Source organism: Lissotriton helveticus, chromosome 1_1 (genome assembly GCF_964261635.1).
Source record: "Lissotriton helveticus chromosome 1_1, aLisHel1.1, whole genome shotgun sequence".
In the NCBI taxonomy this organism is placed as follows: domain Eukaryota; kingdom Metazoa; phylum Chordata; class Amphibia; order Caudata; family Salamandridae; genus Lissotriton; species Lissotriton helveticus.
In genome coordinates this window covers 2071417475-2071438045 of record NC_136057.1, presented here as the reverse complement: position 1 = coordinate 2071438045, position 20571 = coordinate 2071417475, and the positions used below count along the sequence as shown (strand labels likewise).

Below are 20571 nucleotides of genomic sequence, written 5' to 3'. Positions count from 1 at the left end.
ACAACACACCAGCAAAGTAACAGGGTAAAACATTTTATTAAACAACTATTTACATAACTATTTTATACTTTTTGATGCCAGATCCGGCTAGCTCAATCGATCGAGCATGAAACTCATGCACTCTGATGGTTCAAAGTTTTGAGGAGTGCTTGTAACACTGTCTGAAGCCTATTTGCACTTGCTTCAGCTTCACTATTGTCAAAGTAAAGTGGGGACTGTTTGAGGACGTGACTGCATTTGTGAACAATGTAATGTGGTGCCACCCTGAACAGCTTGACGGAGGCCCCCGAGGGACGGTGTGATGGCGCGGACTCGGAGGGGGCGCTTGGCTCCGGCTCCCTCCCCAAGTCGTGTTCTCCTGGTGTAGCCTGAGATCGCCCCCGACATAGGTGGCCGGCTCCCGGGATCAAGCGGAACTTTTTGCCTTTTGGTAACTCTTCCATTCTTGACCTTGTCCCACAATCCGTTTCACCTAAAGACACGCTGTAGTGGGGCGCCCCTTTACCATTTCAGTTACCATTCCGCCCGCTTTTGCTACACTGTGCCTCTTCCGCTATTCAGCTGTTTACCGCCCGCTCTTTCGACTACAGCGTCTCGCTCACCATGTAGTTGAGTTGCTCCCGCTCTTGCGGTGCAGCGATAGCCGGCTGCCACAGTACTCTCAAAATGGCGGCCGGCTCTTCAGATTTGGGCGTGGTCCACTAAAATTGCCCTGCGACACCTTGGAACTCGGACGCTTGTCTGCTAGAGATTGGGCTCCATTCTCGAAAGCGTCCCCTCAGCCTTGAAGATTCTACAAAAGTCTTGGGGGCCCCCGACTCCTGCAGGCTTCTGGTGGAGAGCGGCTAGCATTATTGCTCGTCGAATGGCCACGACGGAGCTACGAAATGGTGGTGCTCTCATGCTAACGCCAGCTTCAGTCTGAAACATCCAGAAACACTGTAGACTACCAATTCGATCAGTTCCGGTAGCGCCCCAATGTGACCCGGTAGAGAAGAACTAGCCCTCCCCTCTTTCACTGATGGTTCTTGTTGCCTGTCCGTTCTGTTGTCATTTAACAGAACTATTTAGCCTGCTGAAAGGGGTTGTGTTCTGACCGCTGGTTGGTGGAGACATTTTGACTATATTCTAGACCTGTGTTGTCGCGTAATGCGTCATATGACGCGCCGCGTTAGCGCATCCGGAAGTGATCCGGGGCGCGACGCGCAGCGCGTAACGTAAGCATAACAGATCATATGACTTGTTAATAAAACTTTTCATTGGTTCATTTTACTTTTCTTATTCTAATGATGCTTTCGAACATTATTTTTTCTTAAATATATGTTATAATGTTCCAGGCTAATGTACTTTCCCGGAAAATTTACAACTGTCCTGCAAGTAAAATATATTCCTTTTTCGAGAAAAAGGGCGTTTCTTCGTCCCATGACGGAGCCGTTGAGCAAAAGAGGGTCGGCCTGCTGTCTTAGTCGCCGATACGCCTGAATATCAGATTCTTATCGATCACTTTATGTTGCAGGAGTAGAAAACACAACAGCCCTTGACCATTTATCTTTACTGCGTTCCTGCGTATTATACCTTTTACCCTTCATGTAATTGGACTGCTTTATTTCACTTGCCTTTTACTGATTCGAAAACAGTGACTATTATTAAAAACTTTACCAATGTATATACTACTACCATGTTTTCTTTTAAAAACCTTTATTGTGAAAATGTCATTATACAAATACGGGCCTATAACCACGTGGGCCGGCCACGGAGCAAACTGTAATCGTATATGATGAGTAGACATTTACACTGTAGAGGAACGTAACGGGCGGGCCATTAGGTTGCAAGAACTAAAGTGTCTAACAGTTGCGGAATCGGTGGACGTACATTTTATAATTAAAATACGACAGGGCCACTTACAATAAAATTATCTAGATATACATTTGCGGGCAAGTACCATGGGTGACGTTAATTCGAACTTTCAATAGTACAGTAATCAATAACACATCAGAACTTAATATCAATAGGGATATCGAAATATTCAATCTATTCTCGTCCCCGCCCGCCATGTGCTTCAAAACTGCATACGTATCTCGTGATATCAAGGTTGTGCAACCAGTACACAACAAGGAGTTACGAGTCCCATTTATTCCGGCGCCATTTTGGGCGAGGACGGGCAGGTCCAGGATATAGTCAAAATGTCTCTACCAACCATCGACTATGATGATGTTCATATGCTGTATTTATTAGAGTAACACTCATCTGTCCACATGAAATTAATTTGCCACAATCTAAACATGTCATTTTAATCTTTCCAAAGTTCTTCTAAATATTTGGGACCGTTTCCCTTGCCTCTGATGCTGTCAGTGCCACTTCTTTGATGAATGTACTGGCAGGTCGGGGGTTCTGCCGCCATCTCACAGGCCAACGGGGCGCCCCACGCCGACTTTCAGCATTGTAGGATGGCCACACCAGTGCGACAACTTGCTGGACACCACCTCGGTGCCATCCGGATCTTGGCGCGTTGTGCTGCCTTCGGCCTATTCGCACATCGGTCCGCTACTGACGCCATCTCACAGGCCAACGGGGCGCCCCACGCCGACTTTCAGCATTGTAGGATGGCCACACCAGTGCAACTTACTAGACACCACCTCGGTGCCATCCGGATCTTGGCGCGTTGTGCTGCCTTCGGCCTATTCGCACATCGGTTCGCTACTGACGCCATCTCACAGGCCAACGGGGCGCCCCACGCCGACTTTCAGCATTGTAGGATGGCCACACCAGTGCGACAACTTGCTGGACACCACCTCGGTGCCATCCGGATCTTGGCGCGTTGTGCTGCCTTCGGCCTATTCGCACATCGGTCCGCTACTGACGCCGCCTCACGTGCCAACGGATTTTCTACGCTTTTTATACCCTATGCCGCATAATAGGTCATGTGACTTGTTTATAAAACTTTTCATTGGTTCATTTTACTTTTGGTTTCCTAATGATGGAAGGCTTGATCATATGACCTAAAAATAACACTTTTCATTGGATGAAAACTATTTTTTTTTCCCAAACGATGAAAGCCCCACCTTGTTTCTGGATGTTTCAGACTGAAGCTGGCGTCAGCATGAAAGCACCACCATCTCGTGGCTCCGTCGTGGTCATTCCGCGAGCAATCATGGCAGCCGCTCCCCACCGGAAGCCTACAGGAGTCGGGGGCCCCCAAGACTTTTGTAGAATCCTCAAGGCGGAGGGGACGCTTTCGCGAATGGGGTCCAAGACCTAGCAGACAAGCGTCCGATTTCCAAGGTGTCCCAGGGCCATTTCAGTGGACCAGGCCCAAAAAGGAAAGAGCCTGCCGCCATTTTGAGAGTCCTGTGACAGCCGCCTATCGCTGCACCGCAAGAGTGGGCGCAACTCAGCTGAATTGCGGATTTTGACACAGTGGACCAAAAGCGGACGGAATGGCAACTGAAACGGTAAAGGGGCGCCCCACTACAGCAGACGAGGCTCCACCTGGGGAGGCCCGTTCACGCCCCCCCCCCCGGGGCGCCCCACGCCGTTATTCGGAGGGCGGCAACTCAGCTGAATTGCGGATTTTGACACAGTGGACCAAAAGCGGACGGAATGGCAACTGAAATGGTAAAGGGGCGCCCCACTACAGCAGACGAGGCTCCACCTGGGGAGGCCCGTTCACGCCGCCTCCCCCCCCCCCCCGGGGCGCCCCACGCCGTTATTCGAAGGGCGGCAACTTACTGGACATCACCTTGGTGCCATCGTTCTGCTGCCTTGGAACTATTCGCACAACAGACCGCTACTGATGACCCACCCCCCGCGACACCCCACGACGGATACCGAAATCAGTGCGGCACCCAGGCAACATCACCTGGGTGCCGTCCAGAAATCTGGACGTTGTGCTGCCTTGGGACTATTCGCACAACCGACCGCTACTTCCTTCTTTTTCCCTAAAAATGTTTAAATGTTTTTACTGTTTTTGTTTTGTTGTATATATTTATAAGTTATTAAAGTTTTATAATCCTACTACTTTGTTGGAGTGCTATATATTTTTAATGTGACACATAATTGTAAAAACTTTGATGTACAAAGAGTCATCCCTGGAATCTTCCGCTTCAGGCTCGGTCCCCTCCCCAATCACAATACAGGATGGTTTTCAGATAGTAGGAACGCGTGTGGTGTGACGGATCTCATCTGGTGTGGGCCTTGATCTACTATAACTCCTTTGAAGAGGGGTAATTCTTTACAGCTGGGGCCATAAACTACATCTGCAGGGCTAGCTGATAGCCTGGGACCGGCCTGGACAATCGGACACAGAGGAAGAGGAGTGTCAGAGGGTGCGGTAGTGAATAGGGCGAAAGGGAGGTGTCGGGCGGGCACAGGGTGTGATTCTCAGGGAAGAGCAGCGCAGATGGGGGGAGGTTTATTGCCCATGCATAAGACAGAGAGCGGGGGTGACCAGTGCCTGGGGGAGATGCTTGCGAGGGTGGGGAGCCATGCTAAGGATCGACAGCGTGCAGAGAGTGGGTCTGGTCAAGTCATCTAAAATGGCTGCCGTGCACGACAAAAGTGTGGCATTTGAAAAAAAGGCAAGATGGCGCAGACAATGTTTTTCAACACTTCCTGATTTCCTTCGAATCGAACGTTAACAGACGTTGGGGCCTATTACCAAAGTTAAGCGATATTTATCCCTAACGATGCTTAGCAACGAATTTTTTACCGCTAAGCATCGTCAGAAATTATCGCAGATAAACCTTGCTATTATCAAGGTTTATCGCAAATGCGATAAAAAACGGCCGCAATGCATTAATATCGCTGAAAAGTCAGCGATATTCATGCATTACCGAGCTAATGCTCTTAGCCATGTTATCCACCTCCCATTGGATAACATGGCTAAGAACTGCTCAGGGCAGGTGTTACTTTTTGGAGATATTCGCGCTTAGCGCGAATATCTCCAAAAGTTGGTAATAGGAGATAGCGATGTTAGCGACTGTTTCCAGTCGCTAACATCTTGGCATGCCCACTTTGCATGTCATTAGTGATAAATATCACTGACATGCAAAGTGGGGCCCAAGATGGTCGCTATCTCCTACTAGCGGTCGCTAACTGGTGTTAGCGACAGCTAGGTAATACGGAGATAATTTTATCTCCGCTTTCTTGGCTTTTAAAGCCAAAAAAGTGGAGATAAACCCCCTTGATAATATGCCCCGTTATCTCTCCCACACTACCGGTCCCCCTGGGCTTAAACGCCGAGATGGTAGGGACTGCATCCCGTGAAGATAGGCCGAGACGTCACTCAGCAGAAAAAAAAGTTTTAAAAAAGTCTATAAACATACAATAAGTTAAAAGTCAACCATTCTTCATTCCTTGTAGTATGCTCCCCAGTCCGCTTCCCGTTACGCTAACCGGGCGCACCCCACCAAAAAAAAGATTTTTTTTTGCCCCGCGAAGCCCTTTTAAAGCCTCCACATCAAACCTATGGGGTCAGGGAGGATCTACTATGCCCCCTTATGGTCATTTTCCCCTTCGCTTTGGCCTCCTCTTGTCTCTCGATCCTACCGAGAGACAAGATGGCGGCCGCTACGGACTGTTTGGAATGTTTACAGACGCCGGAGAACCAATCAGCTTCGCTTCACAAAGCTCCGCAACGCGAAAAGTACGCGAATTGGAGCGCTGCCCGGTCCGCTGTTACAGATATATATCTTTTTTTGAACGTTAATTTCTCAAAATCCACTGGAGCACATATATTGAGACCTAGCAAAGGCACATCGGGCTACCAGTCCCTACAATTTTGCCAAGTTTCGTGCAAATCCATTCTGCCGTTCGGGCTAAAAGTGAGGCCAACCGCCCTATGGAAAATTCAATGTTAAAAACACGTTTTGGGACCCCCCTTTTTTCTCGGCCCCCCCTTGACGAAACCCCCCCAAATTTTCAGGGGCTACTCAGAAACAAAATGTGCCATTTTCCTAAAAATTTCAGCCAATTCCGTCCACAAACGCCAAAGTTATTAGACATAGCATTTTCAAAAATCCCATAGAGAAAAAATCCTAACTATATATACCTACTGGGTATATATATATATATATATTACCTACTGGCGGTCGCCAGTAGGTATATATAGTTAGGATTTTTTCTCTATGGGATTTTTGAAAATTCTATGTCTAATAACTTTGGCGTTTGTGGACGGAATTGGCTGAAATTTTCAGGAAAATGGCACATTTTGTTTCTGAGTAGCCCCTGAAAATTTGGGGGGGTTTCGTCAAGGGGGGGCCGAGAAAAAAGGGGGGTCCCAAAACGTGTTTTTAACATTGAGTTTTCCATAGAGCGGTTGGCCTCACTTTTAGCCCGAACGGCTGAATGGATTTGCACGAAACTTGGCAAAATTGTAGGGACTGGTAGCCCGATGTGCCTTTTGTAGGTCTCAATATATGTGCTACAGTGGATTTTGAGAAATTAACGTTTAAAAAAAGATATATATCTGTAACAGCGGACCGGGCAGCGCTCCAGTACGCGTACTTTTCGCGCAACGGAGCTTTGTGAAGCGAAGCTGATTGGTTCTCCGGCGTCTGTAAACATTCCAAACAGTCCGTAGCGGCCGCCATCTTGTCTCTCGGTATGATCGAGAGACAAGAGGAGGCCAAAGCGAAGGGGCAAATGACCATAAGGGGGCATAGTAGATCCTCGCTGACCCCCTAGGTTTGATGTGGAGGTTTTAAAAGGGCCCCGCGGGGCAAAAAAAATAAATAATAATAATAATCGAACGGCTGAATGGATTTGCACGAAACTTGGTAAAATATTAGGGACTGGTAGCCCGATGTGCCTTTGCTAGGTCTCAATATATGTGCTCCAGTGGATTTTGAGAAATTAACGTTCAAAAAAAGATATATATCTGTAACAGCGCTCCGCTTCGCGTAACGGAGGTTTGCGAAGCTGATTGGTCATTCTGTCACTGGGCTATAGTTGGGCTATATCTGGCTGATATTTGGGCTACATTTGTTTTTTTTGTCTCTGGCGGCCATCTTTGGGCTACATTGGGCTACATTGGGCTTCATTGGGCTTCATTGGGCTACATTGGGCTACATTTGGGCTCCAACATATATATAGGCCAATGTAGCCCAATATATATTTTTCAAAGTTAATTTTCGTAAAAACCACTGGAGCATATATCTTGAGACATAGCAAAGGCACGTCGGGCTACCAGTCCCTACAATTTTGCCAAGTTTCGTGGAAATCCATTCAGCCGTTCGAGCTAAAAGTGAGTCCAACCGCCCTATGGAAATGAAGGAAATGAATGGGTAATTTGTAGTTAGCAAATAGCTCATCGCAAACTAGGAATGGTAAAGAATCGCTATTTATTCCTTAAAGTTCGCTATTTAGGAAATGCAAAAAACTTTGATGATACATATGGCGGTTCATCTCTAACAAGATAAGAAGCATAGGGATAGATTTATGATGACTGGCGCATCACTAGGGATGTGTTAGTCATTCTGTGCCGCTGTTCCGTCACCTATGGTGTGCTGCATTTACAATGCGGCGCATCATGGGGCAAAAACAGCACAGATGCGTGATGTATCTGTGCCGTAAAGGTGGCGCATTGCTGGAGCTGTATCGCAAGTGTGATGAAGCTCCAGCAAGGGTCAGGGGTGCCCCTGTCGCAGGGTTTCTGTTCTCACACAGAACTGTGGACAGAGGATTGGAACCTCGGCGAATTAGGGTGTCCCAAAACTCACCTTAGTAATCAAAAACCCCTTAGCAAGCTAGGTACAGTGTCACATTGGATATAACAAACTCTCAATGTTTAGACAATCCAGAATATGAACTTATAGTACCTCAGGATACGTGGAACTCATGAACAGTCGGTCGTTATATATTTCTTAGAAACCAGAACATGGAGTTAAGAAGAACACATGTGTATTTGAAATGTTTATTTACTAATGCCGTCTTCTCAGGCGTAGTATCTTAGATAATACAAGTACACATATTATCAGTAGCAAAATTACCAGCATAGTTACTAGTACATAAAAAGCGAATGGTGACAGTATGTTAACATGCTGTAAATGAATAAGAGTTAGCAACACTTATAAGCAGCCACGGGCCGTGGAGGGAGTTACGGTGGGGCAGGGAGGCGGGGAGGGGGAGGGGCAGGGTGGAGAGGGCTCCACCCTGCCCCTCCCCCTCCCCGCCTCCCTGCCCCACCGTAACTCCCTCCACGGCCCGCGGCTGCTTATATCTCACCCTCCCTAATACACATATTATATTATTTGCTAAGAAGGTCTGTTTGTGTTGGTTTAGGGCGTGCCCATACTTTAGTGTCTTAGATTTGAAGGAATCACATCAGCATACACCAGCTCTCTCTTCATGTGAACCGCATCAACTGTTGTGTATGTGTGTTCGGCAAAGCAATATAAAACCCGCCTCATGCCCAGAATTGGCAGAAGCTGCACTTATGTTATGAGTATGAAGTCGTGGAGATCAGACCTCATAACAATTCTGTATCGTGTTGTTCTTGAAACTTCAGCACTCGCTGTACAGATATAGTTTAACAAGCAAAGCAGATAGTAGAGCATTAACATATTATTCTCATGTAAACCACGATGAACTACTAGGTTGAAAGCTAAAGCAACAAGTAAGTGTCGTGTGCAGAAGTTGCAAAAAAGGAAAAATGGCGTTTAAACCGGTAATGAGCCCATGCTAACTTAACACGGTGTAAAGATATCCAGGACCTAGATGACACCTCCCCATGATCCGGAAACGAACTGAATAAGATAATAGAAGTGCCATCTCATGAGAGCAGATTGCAACTTTATATGTGGACGGTCCGCAAGGTAAAACATTAAAAACTAGGAAAATTTAATGCTAAAGAAAAATAAAACAGCCAAGTACTTTATCGAGTCTTAAGCCAATAGGCAAGCTAAATAATAAAAACTTGACAAATAAGTCAATGAATTGTCAATGAAATGCTAGTACTCAGCATATCAAACATGAAAAAGGTCTATGACATAACTGTGTATGCAAAATAAGCTGCAACAGCCTCCAATAGGAAGTCACCGTCTTCATCCGAAAAGAGTTCAGCCATCCAATTTAAAAGCGGAAAAGGACATACGTGCTCTCCCAGCACCGGATCCTCTATCACCATCAGAGGACAGCTCGGTGGGTTTTCAAGAAAGCTCTGTTCCAAGAAAGACTGTGTTGCCGCCAGTAAATTCCAGGGACCAATTAGTCCATGCATCAATGCCACAGCCATAATCCTTTCGCCAGGACAAACCAACTCGTGAGTAATGATAGGAGTCATCAGCTGATTAAAGTCGACGTCAGGAGAAACCGGTCCGCAGAGACACAAATCAATGGCCCAATCGAAATCACAGGTCAGGCAGTGAAATACAGGCTGGACACAGGTGAAGTAGGAGAATCGAAAAGATAATCCATCTGCCGTGCTTAATATCGCCAACGGCATTGTGCCATAATATTCTAGCATGCGATTGCGGAACAGTGTCAGCAGCTGCAGGGCGGGAGCTTGCACAGGAGGGACATCCATATTTAAAAATGTAAAAAAGCACAAGAGCGTCCGCTGGTAATGCAAGTAAAAATGGGAATCCACGAAGCAGAGTGGAAAAAATAGAATGAAAGAAAGCAGGGATGACTCCAAAGATTTTCTCAAATGAAGTCACGAGACCACTGGTAACAACTTTAAAAAAGTGCGCCAGGGCCTTTGTGGAGGACGCGTCAAAGATAGTCCGAACCATGTCGCTGAAATGCAAAGGCGAATCAGTATTTAAAAGGGTCTGCACCTCTGTACGGGTGTTCGCTATGTGAAGCACGAAAGTTTCACGGGCCGAACTCAAGGCCACCTCTCTCTGAGACAAAAGAGCTCTTATTCTTGCCATGCCGTTGAAATGTGCTCCCAAGGTTGGTATTTGTAGCCAGATTGAAAACTCCCTATGTTCATGTGTGGGAGGAAATAGAACATTTCTGCAGCAAATAACCCGTTCACTTACTGTTACGATAAAAGGAATACTTTTAATTAACCCAGAACAACCTTCATTATTGAGCATCAAATAACTACCATTTTCCAACAACTTGAACGTGGGGATGATAGCAGGAACTGGCGTGCCTTGCAACACGCAAGCCATATTTGGTCGGTGTTTGTTGCATGAACCGTGTAACTGTATGTGCCTACACATTAGTGAATGATCTGGCGTCTCAGTGCATTCCTCTCCATTCAGATAAACTTCTTGATAATCATTGAAACATCTGTATGTGTATGGAAGCGACCAGACCTCATGAAGAAAAGCACTACCTAAAGGTTCATAACGACCTATTGGTATATATTTCATACAATTTGAAAACTTATATAAAGCAAAAGGCAGCGTTATTAAACCGTGGATAAGGCACGTTGCCAAAAAACCCGCAATCCTCTGCTGATGATGTCACTGAGCATGTCATGAATGATGTAATATGTGACATCATCAGCAGTGGATTACGGGTAATAGTATCTCTAGTTTACTCCCCTATAGCTGTCTTTCTTTTAACATAAGTGTCTGTTTCCTTCCCTTATACTTACAGTTTTTTTTTGTATTTTTTTTTTTGGTTCACTTCCGGTTCGCGTACCGGCGAGCGAACTGGGAAGCGAACTACGAGAAATAGAGGTTGGCACAGTTCCAAATATTGTACCAATTTTTTAATAACGGGGAGGTAGTTCTGAAAAGAACTTTTTTTTATTGTTTTTGTTGTTTTATATTTTTTTTATTATTTTTCTGAACATTTTTTTACTTTTTTTGAATTTTTCTGAACAGTTTTATATTTTTTTGGGTTTTTCTTGCAGGGGGCAATGAAAACGATTCATTGTAAAGGGCTCAACAGGAGCAACAAAACAAAAAAAAAGTATTTATTATTTGGGGCGTTTCGTACAAACTTGCATATGATAGTCAATAGCTCTGTTGATCAGAGTGATGCTTCTTTCTCCGTAGCAAATGAATCCATTGCAATGTACGCAGACGTGTTTTACTTCATGAAATCTCGTTTGAATATTTGGCACCATCTCCCTGCCCTCTGGTCCCGTTACTTCCGGTACAACAGATCTTCTGGCCATAATAGGGAGATTATCTAGGTCGTTACGAAACTGTGCAGCACTGTAGTTGTTAGGATGCCACCTAGTCATATGGCGATGCATTGTGTAGTTTCCGAAACTGTATTTTTTGTCGGTCCCTCTGGACAGTCTATCTTGACATATAAGGCAAGTTACGTATCTTGCATTTACTTTTTTCTGACCTTTGGGAATTTTAAAAAATTGCCAAATGAAGTTTTCTTTCCGGTGAGACGTCCTGGGCTCCTCAGGCAAAAAGTGCCTCTCTTCGTGCTCGTCGTCCTGTTCTTCTTCTTCCTCTTCTTGCTGAATTATAACTTGAGCAGGTGGTCCACTCTTCCTTGGATGTGGTGGAGGTGGTGGGGAAGCACCATCTGAAGCTACTAAAGAAGCCATTGCTCACTGGTAACAAAGGGTCTTTCTCTCACAAAGATGAAAGTCAGAGTGAGGAAAGAAGGAGGGGTTTTCATCATTTGGGAAAAACAATAGTTCTCAACCAATGAAAAGTGTTCATTTTAGATTATATGACCTAGTCTTACATCATTAGGAAACCAAAAGCGAAATGAACCAATGAAAAGTGTTATTACCAAGTCACATGACCTGCTGTGTTTACGTTAAGCGCTTTGCAGGGCCTCCAGGTTTGCTTCCAGAAACCTGTGCTTTGCGACTCGGTAAGCGTACCAGTTCGCTAACGTAGCACGTCATATGACGTATCACGCGACAACGCGAAACGTCATGCGGACGGGAGGCGTCACGATGTTGTTTTCTAACGCGGCAGTTGCGGTAAAGAAACGTTTACCGGCTCGCGGTCTATTTCGCGGCATCAAGGTCAGCTAACGGGAAGCTTCCCGATTCGCGAAGCGGGAACGAAGAAAAAAAAATATTTAAAAAAAAAATTATTAATAAACATATAAAATATATTTTTGGATTTAAAGAAGAATACATTTTACAGCTACAGATATTAGCTGTTAAAAAACCAATGAAATTCACTGAAAAAACCATAGGTTATAGACCATATATAGTTAGGAATTAGCATTTACAAAACCTTGAAAATTCACTGAAAAAACCATAGGTTATAGACCATATATAGTTAGGAATTAGCATTTAGAAAACCTTATTTTACTCACACAAAACCATTGAAATTCCATATATAGTTAGTTGCACTAACTATATATCGCGCACCCGCAATCCACTGCTGATGATGTCACATATTACATCATTCATGACATGGTCAGTGACATCACTGATGACATCACTGATGACATCTCAAATGACATCACTGATGACATCACTGATGACATCTCAAATGACATCACTGATGACATCATGACACACCAATACCAGTTACTACATACGCACTCACTGATTCCTACGTCTACACACACATTCACTCATTCACCCATACAATCACTCATACATACAGTCACTCATTATTACAACACTATCATATGCATTCATACACCTATGCAGACAGTCACACACTGCCACTCATCCATGGAGTTACTCACACACCAAGTCAGTCCTGTAAAGAATCAATCACACTTCCATTTCTTCATCTATACAGTTAAACACAGAACACCATACTTCAGTGACATCACTGATGACATCACTAATGACATCTGAAATGACATCACTGATGACATTTCAAATGACATCACTGATGACATCATGACACACCAATACCAGTTACTACATACGCACTCACTGATTCGTACGTCTACACACACATTCACTCATTCACCCATACAATTACTCATACATACAGTCAGTTATTATTAGAACACTATCATATGCACTCATACACCTAGTCAGTCCTGTGAAGAATCAATCACACTTCGATTTCCTCATCTATAGTTAAACACAGAACACCATACTTTTCACACATATACTAACACATACTTACTCTCTTATACAATCACTGATACAAGTACACATTGATATGCACAGCGTCACACACCTCCCAGCCAGCCACACACACACTCAGTCTTCCATCCATCCAGTCATTCTTCAATATGTAAAACGTATTTAAACTTTACAAAAACACACAGACACTAGATGATGTCATCAGTGATGTCATCAGTGATGTCACTGACCATGTCATGAATGATGTAATATGTGACATCATCAGCAGTGGATTGCGGGTGCGCGATATATAGTTAGTGCAACTAACTATATATGGAATTTCAATGGTTTTGTGTGAGTAAAATAAGGTTTTCTAAATGCTAATTCCTAACTATATATGGTCTATAACCTATGGTTTTTTCAGTGAATATATATATATATATACCAATTACCAACTCAGCTTTGCAGCTGAAACATCCAGTGGGGCTGATGAGTGAAATCAGGAGTGGACGTGATCAGTAAATCAGTAAATCCAGAACTACTGCCTCTGTGATCAATAAATCCTTTTGTGAAAGTAACAGCACCAGTTCATACAACGCATTTTGGCCAAACGGCCTTGCTTACGCTAGCATGTTCAAAATGTGACCCACCATTTAAAATTGTGTCAGAGAGGGCTGAATTGAATGTAAGTCTACATTGTAGTGCAAACATAGCGGCCATTTTACAAGGTCTGCTTAAGCATATATATGTATATTTGTTTGATGCTCCAACCAACAGGTTCCTACCTAGAGTCAAGGTTAATTAAAATTACAATTGTCTGTGGCGATTGCTATTTAACATTAAATGATAATCAGACTTGAGGCTTCCTGAAGTTGTGTGTTTTATTTGTGGTATCCTCTAATCTCTAATACCCACTTTCCTGTGTGCACATTTATCTTTTTCTACAGCCTAACGTGTTTTCCTGCCTACTGACACTCACCTGTGCCCTTGACATGACCAGTACTTTAAAAACAGTAACCTTATTAGATGGTGCCTCCAAGCTTATTCTGCAGTTGATAAACTAAATGATCATTGCTATCTTTTTGTGTTCATACTTTTGCTACACTCTATTATCAAGGTCACATTTTCTTCTTTTTCATCATAAGTTCTCTTCATACTGATGATCTGTTGCTGCTGTCGTTCTAGATTTGTTTGCCTCAATACACTTTCCTATACTTCTTATATTTGATATGAGTATTTATCTGTTTTCCTTTTCTCATTAGTTTTGTTAATCATCCTCTAGAATATTTCTATAAACCAAATGTTATTGTTTTATAAAACCACAACATTACGCATAAAAGATACACAATGCAATCACATAAATAAGTTCATCTAATCTGTCAACAGATGTATACATTAGTTTGTAGTAGTCCCACAATTTCCCCCATATCTTGTGAAATTTTTGTGGTCCACTAGCCTCAGAAATAGACTCTTTGTTTTTGTGTAGCAATCAATTGCTTTCCTGTATGCAGCAAAGCGAGGAAGGTCAAGAAAGTTTTAAAACCAGGCAATGACTCTGTAATGCATGGTCCCAGGGCCCACCCGCCTATGATCTCCTCAGGAGCCTTCATGTCTTATAAATTTCCTAATAGATCAAGCTGGCAGGAAAGGTCTATTGGCCTTTATTATGACTTTGGAAAGAGAGGTCCGTCAGTCAAATCACTTTATTCGATCGTTATTCAATAGATCATAAAAGCATAAGTATACAGGACGAAGACATTCATCATAATACAAAGTAATAAAATGTCCTATTAAAACAATCTGTTAAAAACAGAATAAAACTTACATTTCATTCTAAATTATTAAACGATCTCCTGGTCTTCCATGAAAGGCATAAAAAAAGATGCAACACAGTAACAAGCAAGGGGATCAGACAATGATCTTAAAATGAACATCCCTGGGCAACATTGCCTAAAACTATATTATATTTATATTATATTTATATAGCAATATAAATCTTACAAAAGAAAATAATGTGCAAATTAGATTGGGTAGACACACCGTTGCATTGACAGGGCAGAAACTGTTATAATGTGAAAATTCCGGCTGGATAGGACAGCATACAAGGAATAAGATGTGGGCGACACCTAAGTAAGAAAAATCTGTGATGTTGAGTTATTGCAGAAAGTATTTTGAGCTCTTAATTTTAAGTCTTTCTTTTGCCTTTTGGTTTAAAAAACAAGTATTAATGTCCTTTTTAGAAATAGAAAGACAATTACTTGGGGTTTCAAATATGTGTGCTAAACCTAGAGAGGATAAACTGTTTTTGATATACATATTCCAGGGGATCCTGTGCGATTGCTTCATTGAAAGGCAATCTTCAATAAACTTTTGAGCAAGATTAACAGAATCCCTACTCCAAACTGAGTGCCATAAAAGAAATGGAGCAAGGCTAATCAAATCAGATATGTATGGAACATCCAATTCTAACTGACAAATGAGATTTGAACAGCTTATAGGGAGACCTTATAGTTTTTTCCAGAAGGTGTTTTAAAGGGTCTGGAAAGAGAGGTAAATATCTAAGACCAATATTGGGAGAATCACAAGCTCACAAGGGCCATTTTAACAGCTCTCTAATCACTTTCATCCATGAGGCCACTCAGGCTTCCTAACGCACTTCGATGGGGCTGGAACGAAACAGGCGCATTTATATTTTGAAATGTGCATATGTGTGAAACTCTGCTTTTGCCTGTTGACCGTGGGTGATTTTGGCTTCTAGCGGGCTATTTTCAGTGGTATAAATCAAGGTGCTCCTTGCAGAGTTGTAGGTAATTATGAAATTGTGTTTTGTGGAGGTCAAGTTCAACTTAAAGGGTCTGGAAGTCTTTCATGTGTGCACCTGCCAAATATTCCCCAACTTGGAACTTCCAATTAAATTACACCATGCTTACCCCTCTAGGCGGGAGCTATGAAGAAGTAATTTTTCCTGCCATAGAGGCGTGCCCAGTGTGGGCTTCAAATTCCATTATCTTATGTAGCAGAGGACTGATTGTCATTATAAGATAAATGTCTCTTTTTAGGTCTCGGCTGCACGCGCGGAAGCGCGTGTCCGCCGACAGCCTATTGTTGCCGTGTCTCCTTTCCAGGAGACACGGCTGGCCGCGCGCATCGCCTTGGAGGCGATTTCAAACGAGCACGCGCACTCTCAAACACACACACACACAGAAGCGCCTATGCACGCACGCACGCATGTACATACAGCCTCCCACACACACATACACACGCACACAGACACACGAGTGCTGACACCCCCCCCCCGCACACCGCACACCGCACCCCCCAGCCCTTTCTAACTTACCGGGGTAATCTCGGGGGACTCTGCCGCTGCAGCTCTTGCCAGCTCCTTTCACGGGGCTCCCTCTTGGTCAAGGGAGCCCCGCAACAGTCGCCTAACCTCCTGCTGGCGGGCCCGGGGTTCTCCACTGCTCACAGGAGCCCCGGGCCGCGATACGCATGCCTCCTCTTCCGGTCCTGACGCGGCCCCGCCCCCGTCACAGGCGACATTGCCTGACTTCCGGTGGGTGCGTACATTTTTAATCCTATGATCCGTCTCCCAGCTTGCTTATTTTGTCCCAACTTGTTTGCCCTGTCGCTGCTTACTTTGCCTGTTCCAGCGTTCTCACTCCTGCTTGCTTTCTCTGCTCGAATACCCTGTCCCATATTCCATGCCCTACTTTCCTTTTGTGACCCTCTGTCCCTGCTTGCTTCTCCAGTCGCTGCTTGTTTTCCCTGCATGCCTGCGCTTTTTCAGATTCCTTGCCCTGCCCCTATGCCTCTTTTCTCCCCCTATTCCTTGCCCTGTCTCTGCCTGCTTTCTCTGAGCGTCCTCTGTTCTTGCGTGCTCCTCCCGTTGATGCTTTCTTTACTTGCATGCTTGCGCTGCTTCAGATTTCTTGTCATGCCCCTGCGTTCTGTCAATCCATCCTAGCCATGCTTTTATGCCCCCTCTTTGCTTGGCCTGTCCCTGCTTGCTTTCTCCGGCTCTCCTCTGCCCATGCTTTCTTTCCCTGAACACCCCTGCCAGCCTGCCCTGTTGCTGCCTGCGTGCCTCTAATTGCCTGCCCTTTCCCAGATTCCTTGCTCTGTCTCTGCTTGCTTTTCCGACACTTGTGCGTCCCTTCATGCTTCCCTTGCCACTGCTTGCTTCTTTTTCTAGTGGGAAAGCCATATTGCTTCATTCGGTCTAGGGAAGGCCTCCTGTGGGTCGCAAAGGTTTGTGGTTGGAATTTCATTCGTCTTTTCTAGCCAACAACGTCTGTCCAAAGACAAGACTATTGTATTTACATACCAAAGCTTCCTTCAATGGCGGCCTTAACACTTGTGTTTCTTGGTTTCCATCTGATTACTTTGGCAATACTCCCGCACCCTCTGGTCTAGTTTAGTGTTCAGAAGTTATTTTGCCATCTATTGAGAAGGGCCCTTGGACTGTTTGCTTCGTCCTGTTGCCATGTATGTCTCCGCACCCATCAAGGTTTCGTGGTTCGCTTTGCCTGGAGTCATGGTGTTTTTTTTGCCGAATTTGGTTTCAGAGAATGTAGGTCTCGCATTTACACAAGTTTAAAACATTGGCATTGTAAATTACTGCCTTTTATTTAAGTTTTAAAAACATAGAAAAAACAGTCATTTACAATGTCACTAGCTCAAACTCGTTTTTATTTTCTTGATTCCAGACAAAGAATGTTCACATAAAAATAATTCCTGTCGCAGAAGAGTCCGCGCCAGCAAATGAATTAACCACACACTGTCGATTCAAGTCGTGACTATTACTACAGCTCTACGAGGCCATACTAATGGCAGTCTGCGCTAAGTAAACTCATATAACATACTATGCATGCTATACCATAAAGCAATGCCAATAACTCAAAATTAAATAATGCGAGACCTATTGCATTGCAAATGCTTGTTACTTCAGGAAGTGAAGGCGGGAGAGGATCTCTGTATAGTAAACCCACCATGCCCTCTTTCCGAAATAGGGAAATGTATGTGTAAAGTCCTGACCTACATGTCCTCCATAGGAACACATCTATAAATTCATTCAGCACCAGGATTAGTGAGGACCAGTAATACCTTTGTAGTGTAAAACATGCAATGTAAAAGTAGTACCAATGTAATGACACTGTGAAGTAAAAACTAATATTTGCTCATGCTATGAACCATGCTGTCTAGACAACAAAACATCCCCTAATGGTTCTCGCATTCCCTCCTCAGCCTCTGCATCTGGACTGCGACCAATGTGCTGTCGTTTCCAATTCAGGCCAGATGATTGGACAGAAAGTGGGGAAAGAGATTGACCAAAGCTCCTGCATTTGGAGAATGAATAATGCTCCAGTGACCGGTTATGAGGATGATGTGGGTCGTAGGACTTCAATCCGGGTCGTTTCCCACACCAGTGTGCCACTTCTCCTTCAGAACCCTGATTATTTCTTCAAAGAAACCAACACAACTATCTATGTGATCTGGGGCCCCTACCGCAACATGCGCATGGATGGCAAGGGCATTGTTTACAGCATGCTTAAGAAAGTGGCCGCCAACTACCCAGACGCTAACATTTATTTGACCACCGAACAGCAGATGCATCACTGTGATGATGTTTTTAAAATGGAAACTGGAAGAGACCGGTAAGTGAATTATCCCTATAAATTTACACAAATGTGGAAATAACTGCATCAGAAGGTGTTTCAGATTTTCTTGCATATTATTCATGAATACTTTCTCAAATGAATCCAACACATTTTGTTACCTTGCACTGCGGATAGGCTTAGGAATGTATCACCTGACATACTGCTTTGTATCTCAATGTGAGGTAACATTGCTGCTCACCTGAACTGTAAGATTGTAAGTGACTGCATGGGTAAGGAAGTCAGTTAAGGATTTTGTGCTCAAGGTGTTTTAAAGAGTCTTGTGTAGATTTGGACTGCCCAGAGCTTTATGATTTCACAATTAGGAGAAAAAAGGAGACAAAAAGGAAGAATGAGATACATTTTGGTTAAACTATGTACTCATCGAAACCAATCAGATTCGACAGAGAAATTCACGAACTAATTAAACGTGCAGTCAGATCACACTTTCTCTTGTGGTTGAGTCTGGCCCTTGTAATAGAATCAGATTTCATATGGGTGATAAGTTCTTTTGACACAGTCCAGGTTGTGTATAGCAAATCCTTGTTTACTTTTTTTCTGGCACTCCATGGATAGCAAGTGAATCTTCCCTTTAGTAAAATGACATATTTTTCTTAACAGAGAAGCATGCTTTTGAATCCATTGAGTCAAAAAGGGGCCCGGTGTTTAAGCACGTGATTAAATGATATGGTTGCACATTTCTTATTGGCTACTTCGAACTGCATTCCATCTAACACGGTCATTAGCATGTAGAGATACACTTAACTAAAGTTTTTAATCACTCTTAATAATGAAATCCAGCATCATAAACAATTACCTTTAATTAGTAATTAAAATCATCTGCTGCATTTCAATTGTGAAGAGAGGGTTCTGCAACATAATACAAAGGATTACGTTATGAATACCACAGTGTATCATGATACCTTCAGAATGGTATTAGGAACAAGCTAATGCACAGCATTAACAACATTTTTGATCCGAAGATTGTTCTGCTCAAGGACGGCGCAGTGCTCACTCAGGCCTGCATTTTGTCGTTTTTGAATGGATGTGAACGAGGGGTCAAAGAAGATAGACTGTCATATGGTCCCTGTGCTAAACTTGATGGGTTCTTGAGGGAGCAGCAAAAACAGAATGCAAACAGACCAAGCTCTGTTTATTCTGTGCAGTTTCTATTTGTTTTCCTCGAAAGAGGCCGTAGAAACAAATAATGGACTTTTGAGAGGGTCAGAGGGCAAAAAGGGTACAGCCTATGATGTCATGAAAAATCATAGGACACTTGAGGTCACTTCCATTACCTCAGCCATTTTGGTGATTCTGCATCCCTATGCAACTGAATAGGGGTGGGGGGGGGGGAGGGGGGTTGGGGGCTTCTCCAATCCAGGCGGGTTATTGTGCTGCTGTGGCATCCCAGCCAGGATTCGCATTTGCATTGTGCTGCCTGCTATTGTAACCCCTGTTCGATAAAAGGAGTTCCCTATGCGGGTAGGAAATGCAATGCGTGTACAGTAAAAATTCAAATGCTGGGATGGAGCTCTGCAGTCCAATCTGGCTGAAGTTTCAACATTGACAACTTTTTTCAAGGAGTTGCAACCTGATGCAACTCCTTGGGTACAATAAAAATTCAAATGCTGGGATGGAGCTCTGCAGTCCCATCTGGCTGAAGTTTCAACATTGACTACTTTTTTCAAGGAGTTGCAACCTGATGCCCACGTTATGAACAAGGTCGGATTTGGAAGATGGGCAGATTGGCATTGAGCGATGGGCCGGTGCCTCAGGGTCACCTGTGGGCCATTTCTCTAGGCTTTTGTAAATCGGCCCACAGGGACTTACTGTCTTTCCCGCTCCCCACCAGACCACTGTAATATGTCACCATTATCATGAACACTCCCCTGCCATGCTGTCAACCTGAGGCAGGGGGCCAGGTGTTATTCTGGCCCTTAGGGCATTCTCACCTCGGTCCCCTGCCTATTGTGGTCATCCCAGCCCAGAAGCAGTGTCATT

At 44.0% G+C, this 20571-nt stretch overlaps 1 protein-coding gene across 1 annotated transcript in view; it reads left to right on the top strand.

The window, feature by feature from the left end:
* The window catches only part of ST6GALNAC3 (ST6 N-acetylgalactosaminide alpha-2,6-sialyltransferase 3), a 1741316-nt gene that overhangs the window by 871374 nt on the left and 849371 nt on the right, over positions 1–20571 (top strand). Inside the window, exon 3 of the mRNA XM_078645280.1 lies at positions 18161–18570. Within this exon, the coding sequence (XP_078501406.1) occupies positions 18161–18570 (410 nt within the window). The remainder of the gene's footprint in view (positions 1–18160; positions 18571–20571) is intronic.